A 17,024-nucleotide genomic window follows, 5' to 3' on the forward strand; every position below is an offset into this window, starting at 1 on the left:
AGAGACCGAACCGCCGCTGACAAACCCCATAGCCATTCCTGCACAATCCTCATCGCGCAACTCGCCCTAGCCTTCACATACACGCACCGCGCGCCCGATTCCACCATCGAAATGGTCCTCTGCTTAACCTGGGGTATGCTTCCTGTCCCGCCCGTCCCTATCTGCAGTCTCTCTCTCTGGCGTCGATGCTAATTATAGATGCAGGCGTTTTCGACATCCTCTCCGAAGCCCTAACGCACCTCACAATGGTCCTCTACCGCCTCTACCCCACGCGCCACGCCTTCCTCTTCAAAGCGCTGCGCGCCGCGTTCATCGTCTCGGTGCTCAGCACAACGATCGAAACGGCGGTCGTGGGATGGTTCTACGGCGCGTTGTTCCATCGGTGGAGTACGTTGAATAAAGCGCTCACACCGATGCTGTTCATTGCATTTGTGGCGGCGCAGATTTGGAGTGCGGTTTGTCTTTGGAGGATTGGGAATGGGAAGGGGAGGTTGATGAGGGGAGAGGAGGGAGGGGATGCGGTTGAGTTGGTGGCTGTGGGGAGGGGATAAGGAGGGGGGAAGTGAGGAGAGGAGAAGAAGGAGTTGTTATGATGGGTTGGGATGAGTATAATGTATCTGTAGGATAGCATGGGTACTTTCGGTACTAGGTGGCTTGGGGTGTTTTGATACCTGTCTGTATATTATGGGCTCTTGATTAACATATTGGACGGAGTATTAGATTGTCGGTATTGAGCGAATGTGCGAGTGTGCGTCGACGACAGGCTTGGTTTTTTTAAGAGTGAACGACGTGCACAAGGCGAGATTATTGCGATTACGTCCTGGAAGTAGGTAGGTAGGTTGGTAGCTAACAGATTTCCGTGCACTAGTTTTAAGCTTCCGTGCCTTCCTCTAACCACAAAGCCTCCCTGGGGTCAAAAGGACGCACCGAGCACATTTTTGAGGACGTGCCATACATTTTTGTTACTGCTAAACTCCCGGGCAATCTGATCAGGCGTCCGTTCCCGTCCGTGTGGGGATCTCAACTTCTTGTCAGTCCATGGAGCTTGATCTTTCAATTTATTTTGGCTGTCAAATCGGTGCGACTGAAAGCCGTGTGCTGCCGTGTGGGTCTACATTCCCTTCCTACGTCCGGGAAGTGTAATGTTGGAAGGCACTAATGTACGAATCGTAGGTCGAAAGTTCAGCGGCGTCCTTCGGCTTATGTTCCCTTATGCTGGTTATGACACGGTGATCACACAGACTTACGGACGCTAATACTATTACAGGCCTTCTACTCCTATCACCCAGTGATGGAGAAAAGGACGTCCACCGTAGTCCCCACCTTGTAGGAGTGGGCAGGTACAAAAGTATTACTGCCATGTACTAGCTCGCTCGTGGTCGCATGTCGAGAGTTCAAGTCGGGTATGAAGTTCGCATTTCAGTGTCTTTGATTGTGTTTGCGTGGCGACAAGAAGACTACTCAGATACAAGCTCTAGAACGTGCTCGGCCCGGTGCCGAACCAGTTTTTTGAATAATGTTAGCCGCGGAAAAGACGGCAGAGACGCGGTAGGGGCCGAATGTGGGCCAGAAATCAGGTGAGACAGCCAGGGATGGCAAAAGCAGAAAGCTCCCGGGCCGGAAACGGTGAACGAGCCGAGCCATAGCGCTGGCAAATTCGGGACACGCGTCAAAACTCGCTTGAGATACGGCTAGATATTCTGACATGATCATGGGCGAGTAGTTGCGCCACTGGCCGTTGAGAAGAACATACGCAGATGGCGACGGAACGGAAGATCAAGAAGGCGGCAACGATAACGGCGATCATTGCGAGCTCGTCGTACACTTCGAGGGAACTATACGCCTGCGGAGAGGAAGATGTTCATTAAATTCGTATTGAGGTACAGCATCCCAGAGCTTGAAACCCCGACTTAGACGTCGCTCCTTGAACTTTCCGCCCTGCTCTTCCCATCGTCCTCATACATCGCCTCGATCGTAGTCTCTACTCTAATCTTCCCTCTTCCGTCGAGCCCAACACTCAACCCACTCGTAACGAGCGAATCCTCCGAGCCATTTGGGTTGTGGTGTGATTTCGAACGGGAGCCCGAAGCAGGCCCAGAAGCAATTCCGCTGCCAACTCCCAAACGATTTGGGTCCGTCGTTCTGCGCCGGGCAGAGCTCAGTTCGTAATGTTTGCCGTAGCTGCTCGGGTCGTTGGTGCTGCCGCCTATCACCATGGCACGAAGCGCGGGCAGGCATGCGGCGATGATGGCAATGGCGGTCTCGACCATGGAGACAGTGCAGGTCAACATTGTCTCGTTCCTGTGCGAGTAGTATGCTCGAATGACTATCACACAACGTCAGTACATATTGCGGAAACGCGCATAGGATTTCGGACGTACTGCTCGAGATGATGACGAAAAATCCAAGCGCAAAGATAGCTGCGACACCGAGCTTCTGCTTCAGCTTCATTTGCAACCTCGACACCATAGTAATCGGCAACGCAATGATTATGGCGTCCGAGAAGATGTTGAAGAAGATCGTGATCCAGTAGTTGATTTGCGCAGCTTTGGGATCGCATTGATCTGCGTACGAGTTTTAGTATAAGTTTCGCAATTGCTTATGACGCACTCACAATTCGGGTCGCTCGACCAGCGCTTGTCGTACGGATAACACTGGAACAAGATATCGAAGAAAATCACCAGAAATGTGGCTGTTAGTCCACCAAGCGCGATGTTGTACAGCAGGATTAGTCGTGATCCCGGCACAGCGATGCGTTTATAGAAGATCACCAGGGCGAACTTGATGGCCCAAAGGGAGGAGACGTAGAGTATCGAGCCAGGCACAATCATCTGCAAGATTCCCTTAAGCTTCTCAGGCGTCACGGTCGACATGTCGCCCAGGCCCAAGTTCCACATGTGCTGCTGGATGCCCAGGTCTCCTATGAGGCAGCACAGAGCGAGTATGACGAGGAAGTCCTCGATTGCCAATTTGCCAAATCGACTCCATCGCGAGTACATGCGCAAAGCTACAAAGGGCACGGTAGCTACGGTGCAGATGTACCAGGAGACCTATGAGCCTGGTCAGTAACGTACAACTATGCGGCGAGCATCAAAGCACTTACTACCTGCCCAAGGCCTTGGTCACCCATTGTGCTTTTGGAGGTCCCTGAGCGCGAACCCCGGGTGGAGAGATCTTTAAAAGAAGGGATCGTCTATCGATCGACAAGGAAGTGGAGGAACACATCTGTGGGTCACAGAGATCATACTATTATGTACAGGGCGGCCAAGGGGAGACCCTGCTGTCAACACTCGTCTCAAACCCCTCGTGTCCCAGCCCGACCTCGTGTTCTCCTTCATGTTCCTTTCATGATCGACATCAAATTTGCCCAATTGATCCTCGGCTACACAGCCTTCTTGGGAGAGGCTGTCGTTAGAAGGATGGTTAACGATATGCCAGGGCAGATGAACATGCAAGCAGACGAACCATTCGACGTTTCCCCTGCACCTTCGCCGTGTTGGCCCTAGTTCGGTGGGGTGTGCTGCGAGAGCTGCCTCCAACCAATGGATGCGCGGAGGTACGTAGGTTTCGGGAAATAGGACTGTGACATCGCTTATGAGCCTCGGAGCCGTCCGAAAGCCTTTGGAGAGGCCAAGAAGGTTTTTGCGACGGCTCGCGGGCGTAGTCCGGACCCGAGTGCTCGATCTATACAAGTCCCTCGTGCGAAGTAAAATAGGGCCGATTTAAGGAACTTGAAAGTGGGCCGCCACCACCATCTTTCGGCTAGCATTGCTTGACATCCCCGAACACGCAATGTAGATTTTCATGCTTGTGGATCAAGCAATCAACAGCTTTGACCAGACAATAGTCCATAGCGGACATACATCGGCTGATCTTCTTCACTTCTGGTCAAGACTGGGGATGCTTCCATGCGTCGCTTCCTGAGGACCAAACTCAAAACCCACTTGATGCCCAAGTGACGATCTCCTCGTGGCTCCAGATTCCTTCTGCATCTCATCGTTCTCAAATCTCACGCCATGAAGGTTTCGGGCATAGTCGCAACCGTTTGCGCTACCGCAGCGGCGGGAACCCCGTTGCCGGGACGAAGTGAAGGTTTGCCGGACCCCTCAGCGCCAATTGTCAACCTTAAACAAGGCACCGTGAGAGGCTTTGCCGACGCTGGGAACACTGTTTTCCTAGGCATCCCGTTTGCCGATACGACGGGTGGAGCGAACCGGTATGTCGCAATCTCATTGGACGTCACTGAATTTAATTAAGTTTGCGCTAGATGGAAGCCACCGCGGGACATTCCTAAAGCAAAGAAGGGCACCGTTTTTGATGCGACGGCATATGGCCCAACATGCCCGCAAGCCATCTCAGGCACATCATACTCACAGCAGGGTGAGGACTGCCTGAACCTCAATGTCTGGGCTCCGTCTCCAAATTCCACAGAGTGTGCATGTGAAAGCAATGGCCTACCGGTCTTTGTTTGGATGTACGGAGGGGCTATGGTGACTGGCTCGAGCAGCAACCCTGCTTACCAAGGTGCCAACTTTGCACGCAAAGGTGTCATTTATGTCAGCTTCAACACTCGTGAAAGTATCTTCGCGTATCCCAACTCGGCTGAGCTCCAGGGCAAGAATGAGTCTCAAAACTTCGGCATCTTGGACGTAGACAAGGCTCTGCAATGGGTTCATGACAACATTGCTGGTATGCGTTCACTCATTTGACGTGTTGGAACTACTCATTGACGCTGAACAGCTTTCGGCGGTAACCCTAACCACATCGTCTTCGGTGGCCACTCGTCTGGTTCAGTCCAGGTAGACCACTACCTATGGAACCATCCTGATACCTTCTTGGTTGGTGCCGTCCAGATGGCCGCCAACGCGAAGTCAGGTCCCGCTGTTGCTCCTGTGAATGAAGCGCTTGACATTGTCGCTGCGGAAGTTGGCTGCTCTACCGGCAAAGGTCAACTCGACTGCCTCCGCAAGGTCGACGTGTACGCCTTCCAAACGGCGAACTTCAACGCGACTTACAACACCTGGTTCACTCCTGCCGTGGATGAGATTACCCGCTACCAGAACTACGAAGCACGCTTCAAGGCCGGCATGTACGCCTCGCACGTACCTCTTCTGACCGGCAACTCCAATTACGAGGGCGCTCTCTTCGGTCTCGTATACTCAGGCGAGAACACCAACTTCACCAAGTGGATCAACCTCTTTGATGCCGACGTTGCTAATGTCCCTGACGACAAGCTCCTAGCTGCGTACAACCAGGCCGACTACGACACCGTGTCCGAGATGAGCGGCGCGCAGTACGGTGATGCTCGCTTCTTCTGCCCCGTAGACTACCTGCTCGATTTGCGCAGCACTAAGCAGAATACCTGGATCTACCGCTTCTTCGCAAACTACTCGCAGGGCCTACCAGTCAAGGCGCCGACCCACGGTGCCGAGATCCCCTTTTTCTTCGGTGGAAACGAGGTTTTCGAAGGTCAAGATGTGACGACGGAGGACCAGGCGTTGGCTGATTACCAGAACAACTGGTTCGTGGAGTGGATCAAGAACCCTACTGCCGGGCCTGGGTGGAACAAGGCCAGCCCCAAGCAGGGTACTCTTGCGAAGTTGGGTGTTCCGGGCAATGACTTGACTATTGAGCTTGCTTCCACATCTGACTACAACGGAAAATGCCAGTCGGTAAGTACCATCCTTAAGTCCTTTTGCTTTCCTCTTCATAACACTAATTGCTAACAGGTCTATAATCCGTACCTTCCCAAATACCCAGTCATCCAGAGCGTTTATGCTTCATGAGTGTACTCGTTCTAGTTATCAAAAGCCACCATTATAGAATATTTAATCATATAGTATATTACGCATGGCGATCCTCTTGACATGAAGCTAGAATCTATCTGTTAGCCGTGAGGAAGCGCTTCACTGTTCGTAGAATACGGCTACAGTTCGACATTTACCCCTGACTGTTCGCCGACGGAAATAGCTTAATGGCATAGCAACATAATCAAGGTTCCATTGAGCTCCGATTCATTCGAGCCGTTTAACTGGCCTCTCTGCAAACAGCCGACCCACGCATCGAGAGAACTTCCAAGACAGGTACGTCATCGCCTCGCAAAGTATGGCTTGCACATCTACAGCACCCCGTTTAGATCCACCTCAAGAATCCTCCAAAGACGCTAGCACTTTGAAATGGATCATGTCATGGCCTTAGAAAAGCGTTCTGTTGCAACTGCGAAGACGCTCCGAGAGAATACAAGTCGCCGTTGCCAACGGTCAGGCCGCGCAGAACTCTTCATGATCTCGTTGACCTTCATGACCTTGACCTTTTGTTCAGGAAGCAGAAGCTTGGCTAGCTTGTTGAAGTCCTTCTTGAACTGCTCGTACGTCGGGTGCTGTGCATCGTGCTCAAAGCGGAGGTGATTCCAATGTGGCGCAGGCCAGTGTCGTTCACCCTCAATGACCACGATGAATTCCTCCAAGCTGGCCAGTTGTTGCAAGCGCTCCAACGGAGAGAAGTTGCAGTAAAACTCTCTGTCGGAGAGCCCAAAGGGTCCGCCATTACAATAGAGAGTGACAGTTATTCCTCGCAGAGATGAAGCTCGCGGATCGGCACAGATCTTCTCCACCATTCCATGCGCGGACTTGACGTCGATGTTGAGGTTCGATCGCATAGTATTCAAGTGAATGCGAACTGATCGCGCGCAACCGGGAGTTAGAAGTGGAAGGACGTGGTTCATTCGCTTGTTGTGCTTGTACTTGCGCTCATGGTAGTCGAACATGTGCCAGACAGATTGCCTATGTAGCTGTTCGATGCCTTCGTGAAGGGTTTGCTTGTTTGTGAGCAGCCAAGGATGTTTGTAGCTCTCGTCCGGCCACTTTCCACACTCGGGCCATACGTATGTTATGTCGTACTTGATGCGACCGTACTGTTGCTTGATGAGAGGTCCATCTTTCCAAAGCTCGTGGTACACCTTGTCGCGGAGTTCCCGTGGGAGTCCGAACAGGATCGTGGTTCCGGTGGCAGGCTGCAAGCGCTCCGTGGAGATCTCTCCTCGAGTAGACTTGAAAGGCGTGGCCGTGAGGAGTGGCTGCGTCGCCTGCGGCGGTATCTTCGCTGCGGAGCCCTTGCTGTCCTTGTTTACAAATTAGCCTTGCGCTACCGAAGCTTTGCACAGGAAGAACACGATACCTTGATAGTCTTCTTTCGCGCTACGTGGTCATCGACTGCCCCGCCCCGTTTGCGTTTGCCGACCATGGTTGAAGACAGCTGCTGGTGCTTGAGATAGCGCAATGCTGCTGCTCGCAGACCTGCGGCGTGCGTCGCTATATGGTCGACTGGTGAGCTAATGCCAAGTGAAGAATAAGTGTGCTGCTAATTGTGGAAGGTGAAAGGGACCTCAGCGGCGAAACACATCACGTGGCGACACAATCTACCTACGATATCAACCTGCGCATGCAGGCCTATGCTCCACAGAAGAAGTTCCCGCCGAAGGACATTCCAGCGACAGTTCTCTTTTTAAAGCATCCCTTCAGGGAATGTAAGGTCACTACGATGTTCTGGGCCCATATTCGGAGCCACCATATACAGGATGTTCAGTGTCGCGAGCGACTCGTGATAATCAACAGTAGTTATAAAGCCAAGTCTCGATGGGAGGAAAGAAATGTCTGCATATCGAAAAGAAATGATAGGGAAAGATCAACAATTTGATTGGTCGTGAGTAAGACCTATGCTGATGGTTGCAGAACCTATCTATTGCAATGTGTGGAAAGAGTATCTTTCATTGTATCTTGATACAAAAGCGAGCACTGTAGGTGCATGACGTGTCGACCGATCCAGCACATAAATTCTTTTGCACCAAAGAACGGGTAGAGCAGAATTTTAGAAGGTGCGACTTTCAACAATTCATTAAGAGAAAAGTTGGACAGACGTTACGAAAAAGAAGGCAACAAGGCAACAAGGCCGAGGGTGCTTAGGATGGAAGTTTGCGCTAGCGTACAATCCAAGCGAGGAGATGAAAGGAGAATATGGTTAAAATGAGGAGGCAAAGCGACTTAATGTGACGAATGTGATTTGGTAACGGCAAGAACTGTGGGGGCCAATTCGGCTGATCCATGGGCAAGCTGGCGCTTGACCACCTATTGCGGCAGTGATAGGGGATGTTGGAGCCAGGCTCCGGAGTGTTGCTCCAAAACGTACAATTTTCATCTCAGGAAACGGGTGAACGACTGAATACGATCTGACCAGCCGTGTGTGTAACAAAGTGTAACCTTGTTCGAACCTGGAACATAGCCACACAAGTACACCACACGGGCGCAAACAAGGTATCGCGCTGGTTTACATCTCCGCTGAACCCGATGGTCGTAAACTCATCCCAGCAACGACTGAAACTCGGTAAGTCTATTCGATAGCCCCGCCGCTGCAAGTCACCACTTTTCAAGCACTTTCTGTTCCCACCGGCCCCAACCAGATGGACAGCGAAGTAAAACGGCATTCACAGCCTATCAGCGCGCAGAGACTGATTAACCCGCCCAACATACATTGGTAGGCGGAGCCTTCATGCAAGATCGTGTTACGATTTTCCCCCTAGCGGTACCCCGACGTCCTGGCCCCGAAAGTGCACTGCATGGGGCCAAAATGCTAGTACAAAGACGCAATTACCCTTCGCATTCGACTTTGCACCTTCGACACAGGAAACCAGTGAAAGCGCACGAGCCTATAATTGAGTATGGCAACCTGCTACGGACAAGATGGTAACCCGGACCCTGACTATGTTCCTTGCAACCATACCGCCATCCTCGATCAAAAGCATACATCGTGTTGCAAGAAGGAAGAAAAATGCTTCACGAACGGGCTGTGTCGACACCAATCCTTGGGTACCGACACCAACTACTGGTGGCTTGAGGGTTGCACCGATCCGACCTTCAACGATCCAGCATGTTCAATACGGGACTCATGTCGCGACTGTATAGTTACCCAACATCTTTCCAGTAGACTTCCTGTTCGCTGATCATCAAAAAGGGGACAACCTTTATTGGAAATGTACCGACACGAACGCATGGTGCTGTAACAATGGAGGCGCGGCACCTCTCAACAATCGAACAGGCCATCTCAACACGACGTGCTGCGAAATGGCCGAGTTCATGTTCAACGCTCCGGCGCCGACTGAGTATACAACGGCTGCGCAGATGGTGCTCCCTATCAGCACACTAGTGTCCAGTTCAATGAATGCATCGACTCAGACATCGAGTCTCGCGTCGACATCGTCTTCCACGTCCATACAATCGAACATACAATCGACAACCCCGACAAATGACATATCCACCGATCAAATCCCACCAACGCAACCCTCAGGTTCTCCCAACAAGACCAGCATTGGTGTTGGAGTGGGCGTTGGCCTTGGAATAGCTGCCATAGCCTTATCTGCGATACTTTACATCTTGCTGCAGAAAAAGAAAAGGCGACACAATGAGTCGAGAGGGAATGAGATAGCCGAGTTGTCTTCACCAGTCCCGCGATTTGAATTGCATGGGAGTGTGGCCGCCGCTGAGGTAATGGGAGAGAAGATAAGATACGAGATGAGAGCTTGACGGCGTATACTTTCTGATAACTTGCATTGATACCATTTTTCATTCAATAGTACTGGGTCAAAGAATTCTTCCAGGGCTTTCATGTTGATGAGAAATGTCTTCGCGTAGCTTTTCTCGAGTCTGCAGCGAGGTAAAGACGACGAACGAATGAGCTGTGTAGGGAATTCGTATGAACCTGCAACTCGTTGAGTGTGTTGCAAATGAGGTGCGGTGAAGCACTGCGACGCCGCAGAATGATGTAACTGCAGCAAAAAGCCCATGATTGTGTTTAGTAAAATGAAGGCTGTACTTCTAAATCGTGATGTTGTACTCTTTGAAGGCCTCCTTGCCTGCAATGCACACCTAATTGTACTCGAGTCGTAGTTTCTCGAGTCGGAACCCAAATTGACAGATATGTACTGTAATAATGGTAATATTTCTTAAACCTAACGCACCTCAACTTTTATAGAAACCGTAAAACCATCCTTGTACGCCGAGACAGAACGCGAAATGCGTCGCGAGCGTAGCACCATTCGCAGAACTACACTGGTTGTGCAGCCATCAAATTTGGGACCGTCCGGAAATAAAGCAAGCTACAACCCAACCATTCGAGCCCAATTGTAATCGGGAAAACACTCGGCCAAGGTGGGCAAGGGTGATTCCGGAGGCGTCATGCGCGGTGTGCCTGGTGGCGAGTCGATGTCTCCGGGGAATATTTCTTCCCACTCCATTCTTGGTTCTCCATTGGCTGTTACCGAATTGCTCTGCAGGTTGCCTCGTTTCCAGGCAGGCTCAGTAGAGGTATGATTGTTGGCTTGTTCTTGCTTGGCTCGAAGGACACGCTGCTTGTCCGCTTCTACCATGCGGCGGAGCTGCATCTCGTTTTGCCCAAGAGCCATACGTGCAGGATTATTCTGCTCTTCTCTAGCCATCGCGGGGTGCCCTTGCGTGTGCAATTCCTGGGGTTGCTGGCTTTCCAGCTTGATTGGCACGCCGGGAGGCTCAGCGAACGGCTGGGTATTCTGCCAGAAGGCATAATGCTCCTCAGACTTTAGGAGACACACCTTTTTCTGATTCTTAAATGCTCGGAAATCGGTCACATGGGTGTGTAGAGCTACGTTTGCGGGTTGTATAGGCCCTTTCTGTTCTTCTCCAGTGAACGAACGGCGCTTTGTGATTTGTTGCTCTTCAATTTTGAGTGCTTCCACATAGTTCTCAAGTCCATCGGCTTTCTTCTGTTCCTCTTGCTTCTTATGGGCTTGTAGTATGCGCCTCTTGTTCTCCTGCTCAAGAAGCAGGTGCTGCATCTGCTGGTCCGGAATGTGAAGACCCTGGCTGCTCTCTTGGAAGTTCCCCTTGCCTTTCGTTCTGCGCTCCTTGTTCTCCTGCTCAAGCGATATGAGTCGGTTTTGGTAGGCCTGGAGTGGACTGTTGTTTTCCTCGATTCGATCTTGCTCTTGCTTAGCCATCAACAGGCGACGCTTACTATGTTGCTCGAGGAGCATGAGTTGCAACTGGTAGTCCTGGTATGCGGCCTGACTGGTTCGATTATCCTGCAATAGGAGCGACCCCATGTCATAATCGTTATTAATTGTACGACAAACGGACCCGTTCCACCCGGATGTTAGCGGTAGTGCACTGGGCGCAGATGGCGGACACGTCTGGCTCGTTGGATGATACAATAGGGCGCCAATGTCATGAACGAACAATGGGTACAAATCCTCGGTAATTTTGTGCTGGTTCGCAAGTTCAAGTGCGCGTTCAAAAGGAATCCTATACGCATTAATACAACAGCTGAAGCAAGAATGTCCTCTGAAACATACCACACTCCTTGTAGACGCGTTGGCCCGTTCTTAACCACGTCCCGCGTCGTGGTCGCATTCAGTATGACATCCCTTGTCCCACGGGATCGACCCGCTACATTCAACAGCCTGGTACCGTTGATCATGTGGTTATCCTCTCTCCTAGACACCGTTATACCTTCCCACTCAACGTGGAAGACGAGAGAGCCCTGATCCTCCCATAGTGTGGCAGTAACTCGCGGTGCCTTCCCGACTGGACATATTTGGCCAGTGTGATCAAACGCGCGCGTGGAGGCATTAGCTTTGGCTATGTTGTGCCGAGCCATCAGCACAGGTTTCGTCGAAGGCATCGTACGAGCTCCGGGATTGCACAACCTCTTTGCCGCACACTGGTCCCGCAAGCCGCGGTTAATGCAGCGTCTACACGGCCGTTCGTGATCTGTTCGTACCAGTATTAGAACTAAAAGGTCTTCTTTCTACAGTCGAGAGGGCTCAGAGAAAAAGTCTCCACTCACTGCAGCTTAGATGAGCTCGTTTGCATGGGTGGCACGCTCGTAGGCGGCCAACGTCTCGTTGTGGTTCCATGGTCTCAGCCTCCATGGAAGCCTCGTCTATGTAGCTCCGTACAAGACTTTCGTCGCGTTCGAATGCAAAGAGAATGTGTTCTGTCTGCGAGGCTGAAGTCGCGCGCGCAGGCGGCCTCTTATGGAAGCTCAACCCCGCTCCCACATGCTGTGCAACGTATGGGCGAGCTCCTACGCGCCAGCGCTAACAACGTTCGCGAGCAAGTGAACATCGTATATTCACGCACTCGGTCACTGCCCTCCGACTTCATACTTGTTCCTCGAGATATATGCGGAGGTAACGATCTAGTAGATCATAAATATACTAGTAGGTGACGCACGACGCGGCTAGACCAAGCCATTCGCCGTTAGACGCACGCGCTCCTACCAGGAACAAGGTTTGACGTCATGGACCCTTGGCTCAAAACAAAATCGACATGTCTCTTTTCGATGAAATGTCCATCCGATAATCCCTCCCGTCCTCCCATGTCCTTGCGTGCGCTCCTGTTGGCATCCGCAGCTTCGGCTGTGGCCCTGCCAGCCTTTTCTGCTGGCCAACAAGCCCAAATCCCACTACAGCCACTGGATCATTCGCAGGGCTACCAGTTCGACCCATTGCTGCATCTTCCCGGCATCTCGCCATATTTTGATGCTGTGGGCTTTGGTCTCGAGCACAAGGCTCCGGAAGGTTGCAATGTCAGCGCCGCCTCGTATTTGGTGAGACATGGAGCGATATACGCCAACGATAAGGAGTACGAGGAGTACATCAAGCCGTTCTTATGGAAGCTTGAGAAGCATCGCGATGGCTGGTCCGGTCCCCTCTCGTTCATGTCGAAATGGCAGTCGCCTATCGAAGAAGACAAACTGGAGGAATTGACCCCTTCGGGTGCAGTCGATGCGGCCAAGGTCGGCAAACACCTGCTCGAAAGATACGAGGATCTGGTACCCAACACCAAGCGCATCCTCGCTGACAAGAAGTCTCGAACATACGATACTGCTAAGAACCTTATCAAGGCCTGGGCGCACAACGACACCATTGATATTGTTCGAGTCACGAAGAACAAGGATGGGGCAATGGAGTCACTGATCCCACACAAATCCTGCGATGCGTTCTCGAAAGAGCCTGGCGCCGAGGAACAGGAGACATTCATCAACATTTACGGCCCAAGCGTTGCGACCCGACTTGCTCCATACGTACCGTTCAAGTTGACGCCGAAGGATGTCGTTGGCCTCCAGCAACTCTGCGGCTACGAAAGTGCTATCAATGGAAAGCGTTCCGACATCTGTGGTGTCTTCACTGACGCCGAATGGATGGCATACGAGTATGCCTGGGACCTGAAGTATGCATACATGGTCGGACCAATGAATCCTCTTTCTCCCTACCTTGGATTTCCTTGGTTGCATGCGCAATCCAAGATCTTCCAGTCGATTGATGAGCGCGGCACGCCTGGTGAGGGTTGGCCGGACGAGCAGCGATTCTTCCTCTCGTTCACACATCGCGAGGTCCCTCCTTTCGTCGCGACGGCGCTGGGGTTGTTCAACTCTTCGTCCAAGGCCGTGGAACAATTCCCTGCGGATCACATCAATGTACGTACAATATTCACATCCCAGAGTTTCCGCTGATAAGTCTCAAGTGGACACGAGCGTGGCGAATGGCCGACTTGATTCCTTTCCTCGGCCACGTAGGCATGGAGAAGATGACCTGCGAGCGCGGTGCTGTCTCCGGCGAAGGACCCGGCGAGTTCATCCGCTTCATCGCAAACACGGCACCACGACCGATTCCTGACTGTCAGAGTGGACCCGGCGCGAGTTGTCCGCTCGCTGACTTTGAGGATCTCATCGGGAAGGGAGCGGAGAGGCATAAAGATTTCCACAAGGTGTGCGATAAGAAGGATAAGAAGAAGGGCAAGCACGAGTAGAAGGCATCGGCTCGATGCCTGCAAGATACCGATACCCTGCTGCATTTGTATAAGAGCTTGTAAACCCATAATTGTTCCAACATCGCCATTTTGATCATATACTTAGAAGTCGGAAAGATACAGTCATCAAGTATAATTAGTCTAATATAGCCCGTAAACCCATTTTTTCGAGCCGGAATAGGCTGCCGTAAGCGAAGCCTATTGCTGCTGAGCTTGTGGCTGCGCAAGACGTTCTGCTTCACTTCTTTCTACCTGCGAAGAAGCTCATATCTAGGAAGTCACCACCCTCGCTAGTCCTGAGGTGGCCAAGTGTGACTCACTGAATACGAGCTCCTTCGTAATCTGCGCAACTCCATTTTTCCATTTCCTATAGCACTTTACTTATCTATCTCTCAGCACGAAACTAACAAATTCGCGTTACAGGTGCCTTTGGCTCTGGCGCATTCATACTGCGCTTTGAATCTGTGTATCCTCCGATCTGTGTGTGCACACGAAATTGTCCGTTGTTCTGAGTCTGGCGCTACAAACAACGAAGACTTCGTCGACGATTGCGATAGATTCACAGATCTCGGAAGACTTATGTCCAAAACGTCCTATCAGCTTAACCTCGATAATCAATACTAAGCTCAGGGACATCTGAGCCCGTTTCAAAACATGAATCCTTGCAACGCAATGGATCAATTCGAATACACAGTACTGCCAAGCGAAAATCATATCCGTATCATTGAGTTACTACCAGGGGCAACGGAGGACGTAATCAGATGTAACTTAATAACAGAGCTGCGACACCATGCTCAAAAACCATACGATGCCATATCGTACGTTTGGGGAGACGCAAAAGATGTCGAGATCATCTGCTGCCAGAAATCCATGCGCGTCACAATGAACTTGGCAGACGCTCTTCGAACAATTCGGACGAACAACCTTGGCGCGTCAGTTCGCCTTTGGGCGGACGCTATTTCGATCAATCAAACTGATACCGAAGAGAAGAATCAACAGGTTAAGGGGATGGGTCTGGTTTATGAAAACGCTACGCGGGTTCATATTTGGCTGGGACCTGACGAATGTGGCATTGCTCAGGATCTCTTCAGTCTTATACAGCAATGGATTCAGTATCTGCACGAGTACGGAGAGCCTTCGAAGGTCCCTCACACAATCGCCACCAGCGATCTTTGCAGAAATCCGAACAGAGGAGCGAGCCTCGCAAAACTCATGGAATTACCTTGGTTCTCACGTGTGTGGGTTGTCCAAGAAGTAGCGCTCTCTCGAAGCGCGCAACTACACTGGGGTACTGCGACCCTGGATTTCGCCGACCTGGTTGAGCTGGCTTGTTTCTATGACGGGAGCTCAAACGTCATCAATCTCATAGGAGGGGACAATGCCGCGCTGAGGTTTCTAAGGATCCTTTTTCGCTGCGTGTATCGCACTTACGGCAAGACCGCATTATGGGGACCCAATAAACCATATTACTTTCGAAGGCTGAGCCGACAGCACCCTACTCACAGTGGACTCTTCTTAGATATCCTTCTTATTGGAAAATCTTTAAGTGCCTCGGAGCCTCAAGATCACATTTACGCGTTTTTGGGAAACCAGCTTGCGTTGGATGGAGAGGGGAAGACGATAGTAGACCCGGACTACTGCAAGTGTGAAGAAGAAGTCTATCTCGGATTAGCAGATGCGCTCCTCAGGAGCCCTGAAGCGCCTTACGTTCTTTGCTTCGTGCAGCACTGCTCTGCTGGAGAGGTCACAGGAAGTAGAGGGCCGTCGTGGGTTCCAAGGTGGCGAACTGACGCAGCGGCTCAAAGCCCTACGTTTACGATAGGTAATATCGGACTTGGGCATAGAGCAGGAGGGAGTGTTGAGAAGGTAAAATGGAGGATTCAAGACAAGCAGGTTCTAGTCCTTCAGGGATGGATCTTCGATGAAATATGTTGGACTTCTGAGCATCTCAAGAGCGAGAACTTCTCACTTGACCCGGAGCGATGGGATGAGAATTTGCGTGCTGTAGAACGTCCTTATGTCGAGTTGCTATGGGAGGAAGTCTTACTTGCATTCGAGCGATGTCTGGGCTCTGTTCAAAAGTTGAAACGAGCTCGATACGAAGATGATTTCAGCTACACCCTCGTGACAGGGTACAACAACCCCCGGATGATAAGCCGAAAAGAGCATAGAAGTATTCTCAAGGCATACCGCCGAGAATTTGAGAGAAGACGCAAGAGTCAGTCCATTGATAGCAGACATATCGTGTCAAAGAGACAAGATAAAGAAGCTGGTAGATTCGAGACACATTCTCGTAATTGCAGTCAGAGGCGATTTGGTATTACAAAGAGCGGGGCGTTTGCGCTTGTGCCGAAGTTTGCACGAGCGGGTGATGTATGCGCTTTATTGCTTGGTATGGCGACACCGTTCGTGCTTAGGAATGCTGAGGTGCAGTTGCATGGTGAAGGATGTTATCATCTCGTTGGAGAAGCGTATGTTCACGATGCGATGCGTGGAGAGCTTGCAGGTAATCTTGAGAAGGATAAGATAGAATTTATGTTGATCTAGCAAGAGGGGTCAAAGACATGCGCATTCGAGAGCTGGATGGGAGGACTAAGAAGGGAGGCAGGCATGAATAGAAGACATTGATTTGATTCATGTAGGATACTTTTTGCGCTTGTATATAAGCTTGTAATCTATATTGCATAAGGTTGACCACGAGAGCATTGTGGTCTACATATCTCTGATGTGTATGCCTGCATATACAGTCACACGGAGCACGCATCTACTTCTGAATGATACACGAATGGACCAACAATCTAACACTGTCAATCAAAAGCAAAGCTTGGACTTGTCGCTGTCCAGCTAATGTGCACCATCGACCAAATACTTATGGTAGCCCTCTTCATTGAGACTTGGTCATCATGGTACCGCGACCAATACTTCAGCGAATAGATACGCAGTCAACCAAGGTCACGCCGTATTCAACGATCCTGGCGCGTGGTGCTCGTGGTGCTGGGGAAAGTGAAGTTTGGTAAGATCTGTGGGGTCCACGATGAGCAATTAGGGTGGAATCCCATCTGTGGGGCCGATCAACGATGAGAAAATGTGGGTGCTTACATGGGGACTCATAGCATGTTGAGTCTGGAATGCTTTGTAGTCATATGGGAAACCACGAACTGTAGGTGTCTGGCGTGTCCTTTGCGA

General features: G+C 51.1%; 5 protein-coding genes across 5 annotated transcripts; 2 read left to right on the plus strand and 3 right to left on the minus strand.

Annotated features, from left to right (window-relative positions):
* Nucleotides 1-1,910: 1,910 nt before the first annotated feature.
* On the minus strand, nt 1,911-3,130 carry N0V89_006688 (uncharacterized protein; the record flags this gene model as incomplete). The annotated part of the gene is made up of 4 exons (XM_056215457.1): nt 1,911-2,326; nt 2,382-2,564; nt 2,615-3,050; nt 3,104-3,130. 4 exons carry the CDS (start codon nt 3,128-3,130, stop codon nt 1,911-1,913), a joined length of 1,062 nt encoding a protein of 353 aa, XP_056069704.1.
* An 886-nt stretch (nt 3,131-4,016) lies between these two features.
* Nucleotides 4,017-5,786, plus strand: N0V89_006689 (uncharacterized protein; the record flags this gene model as incomplete). The annotated part of the gene is made up of 4 exons (XM_056215458.1): nt 4,017-4,216; nt 4,268-4,689; nt 4,741-5,672; nt 5,730-5,786. 4 exons carry the CDS (start codon nt 4,017-4,019, stop codon nt 5,784-5,786), a joined length of 1,611 nt encoding a protein of 536 aa, XP_056069705.1.
* Nucleotides 5,787-6,181: 395 nt separating this feature from the next.
* Nucleotides 6,182-7,242, minus strand: N0V89_006690 (uncharacterized protein; the record flags this gene model as incomplete). Its single annotated transcript, XM_056215459.1, has 2 exons — nt 6,182-7,120; nt 7,177-7,242. The coding sequence occupies 2 exons, from the start codon at nt 7,240-7,242 to the stop codon at nt 6,182-6,184; spliced, it is 1,005 nt and encodes a 334-aa protein (XP_056069706.1).
* A 2,905-nt stretch (nt 7,243-10,147) lies between these two features.
* N0V89_006691 (uncharacterized protein) lies at nt 10,148-11,128 on the minus strand (the record flags this gene model as incomplete). Its single annotated transcript, XM_056215460.1, has 1 exon — nt 10,148-11,128. One exon carries the CDS (start codon nt 11,126-11,128, stop codon nt 10,148-10,150), a length of 981 nt encoding a protein of 326 aa, XP_056069707.1.
* A 1,277-nt stretch (nt 11,129-12,405) lies between these two features.
* N0V89_006692 (uncharacterized protein) lies at nt 12,406-13,838 on the plus strand (the record flags this gene model as incomplete). Its single annotated transcript, XM_056215461.1, has 2 exons — nt 12,406-13,506; nt 13,554-13,838. 2 exons carry the CDS (start codon nt 12,406-12,408, stop codon nt 13,836-13,838), a joined length of 1,386 nt encoding a protein of 461 aa, XP_056069708.1.
* Nucleotides 13,839-17,024: the final 3,186 nt, after the last annotated feature.

This window comes from Didymosphaeria variabile (genome assembly GCF_027946475.1).
Source record: "Didymosphaeria variabile strain IMI 356815 chromosome Unknown scaffold_5, whole genome shotgun sequence".
Lineage (NCBI taxonomy): Eukaryota > Fungi > Ascomycota > Dothideomycetes > Pleosporales > Didymosphaeriaceae > Didymosphaeria > Didymosphaeria variabile.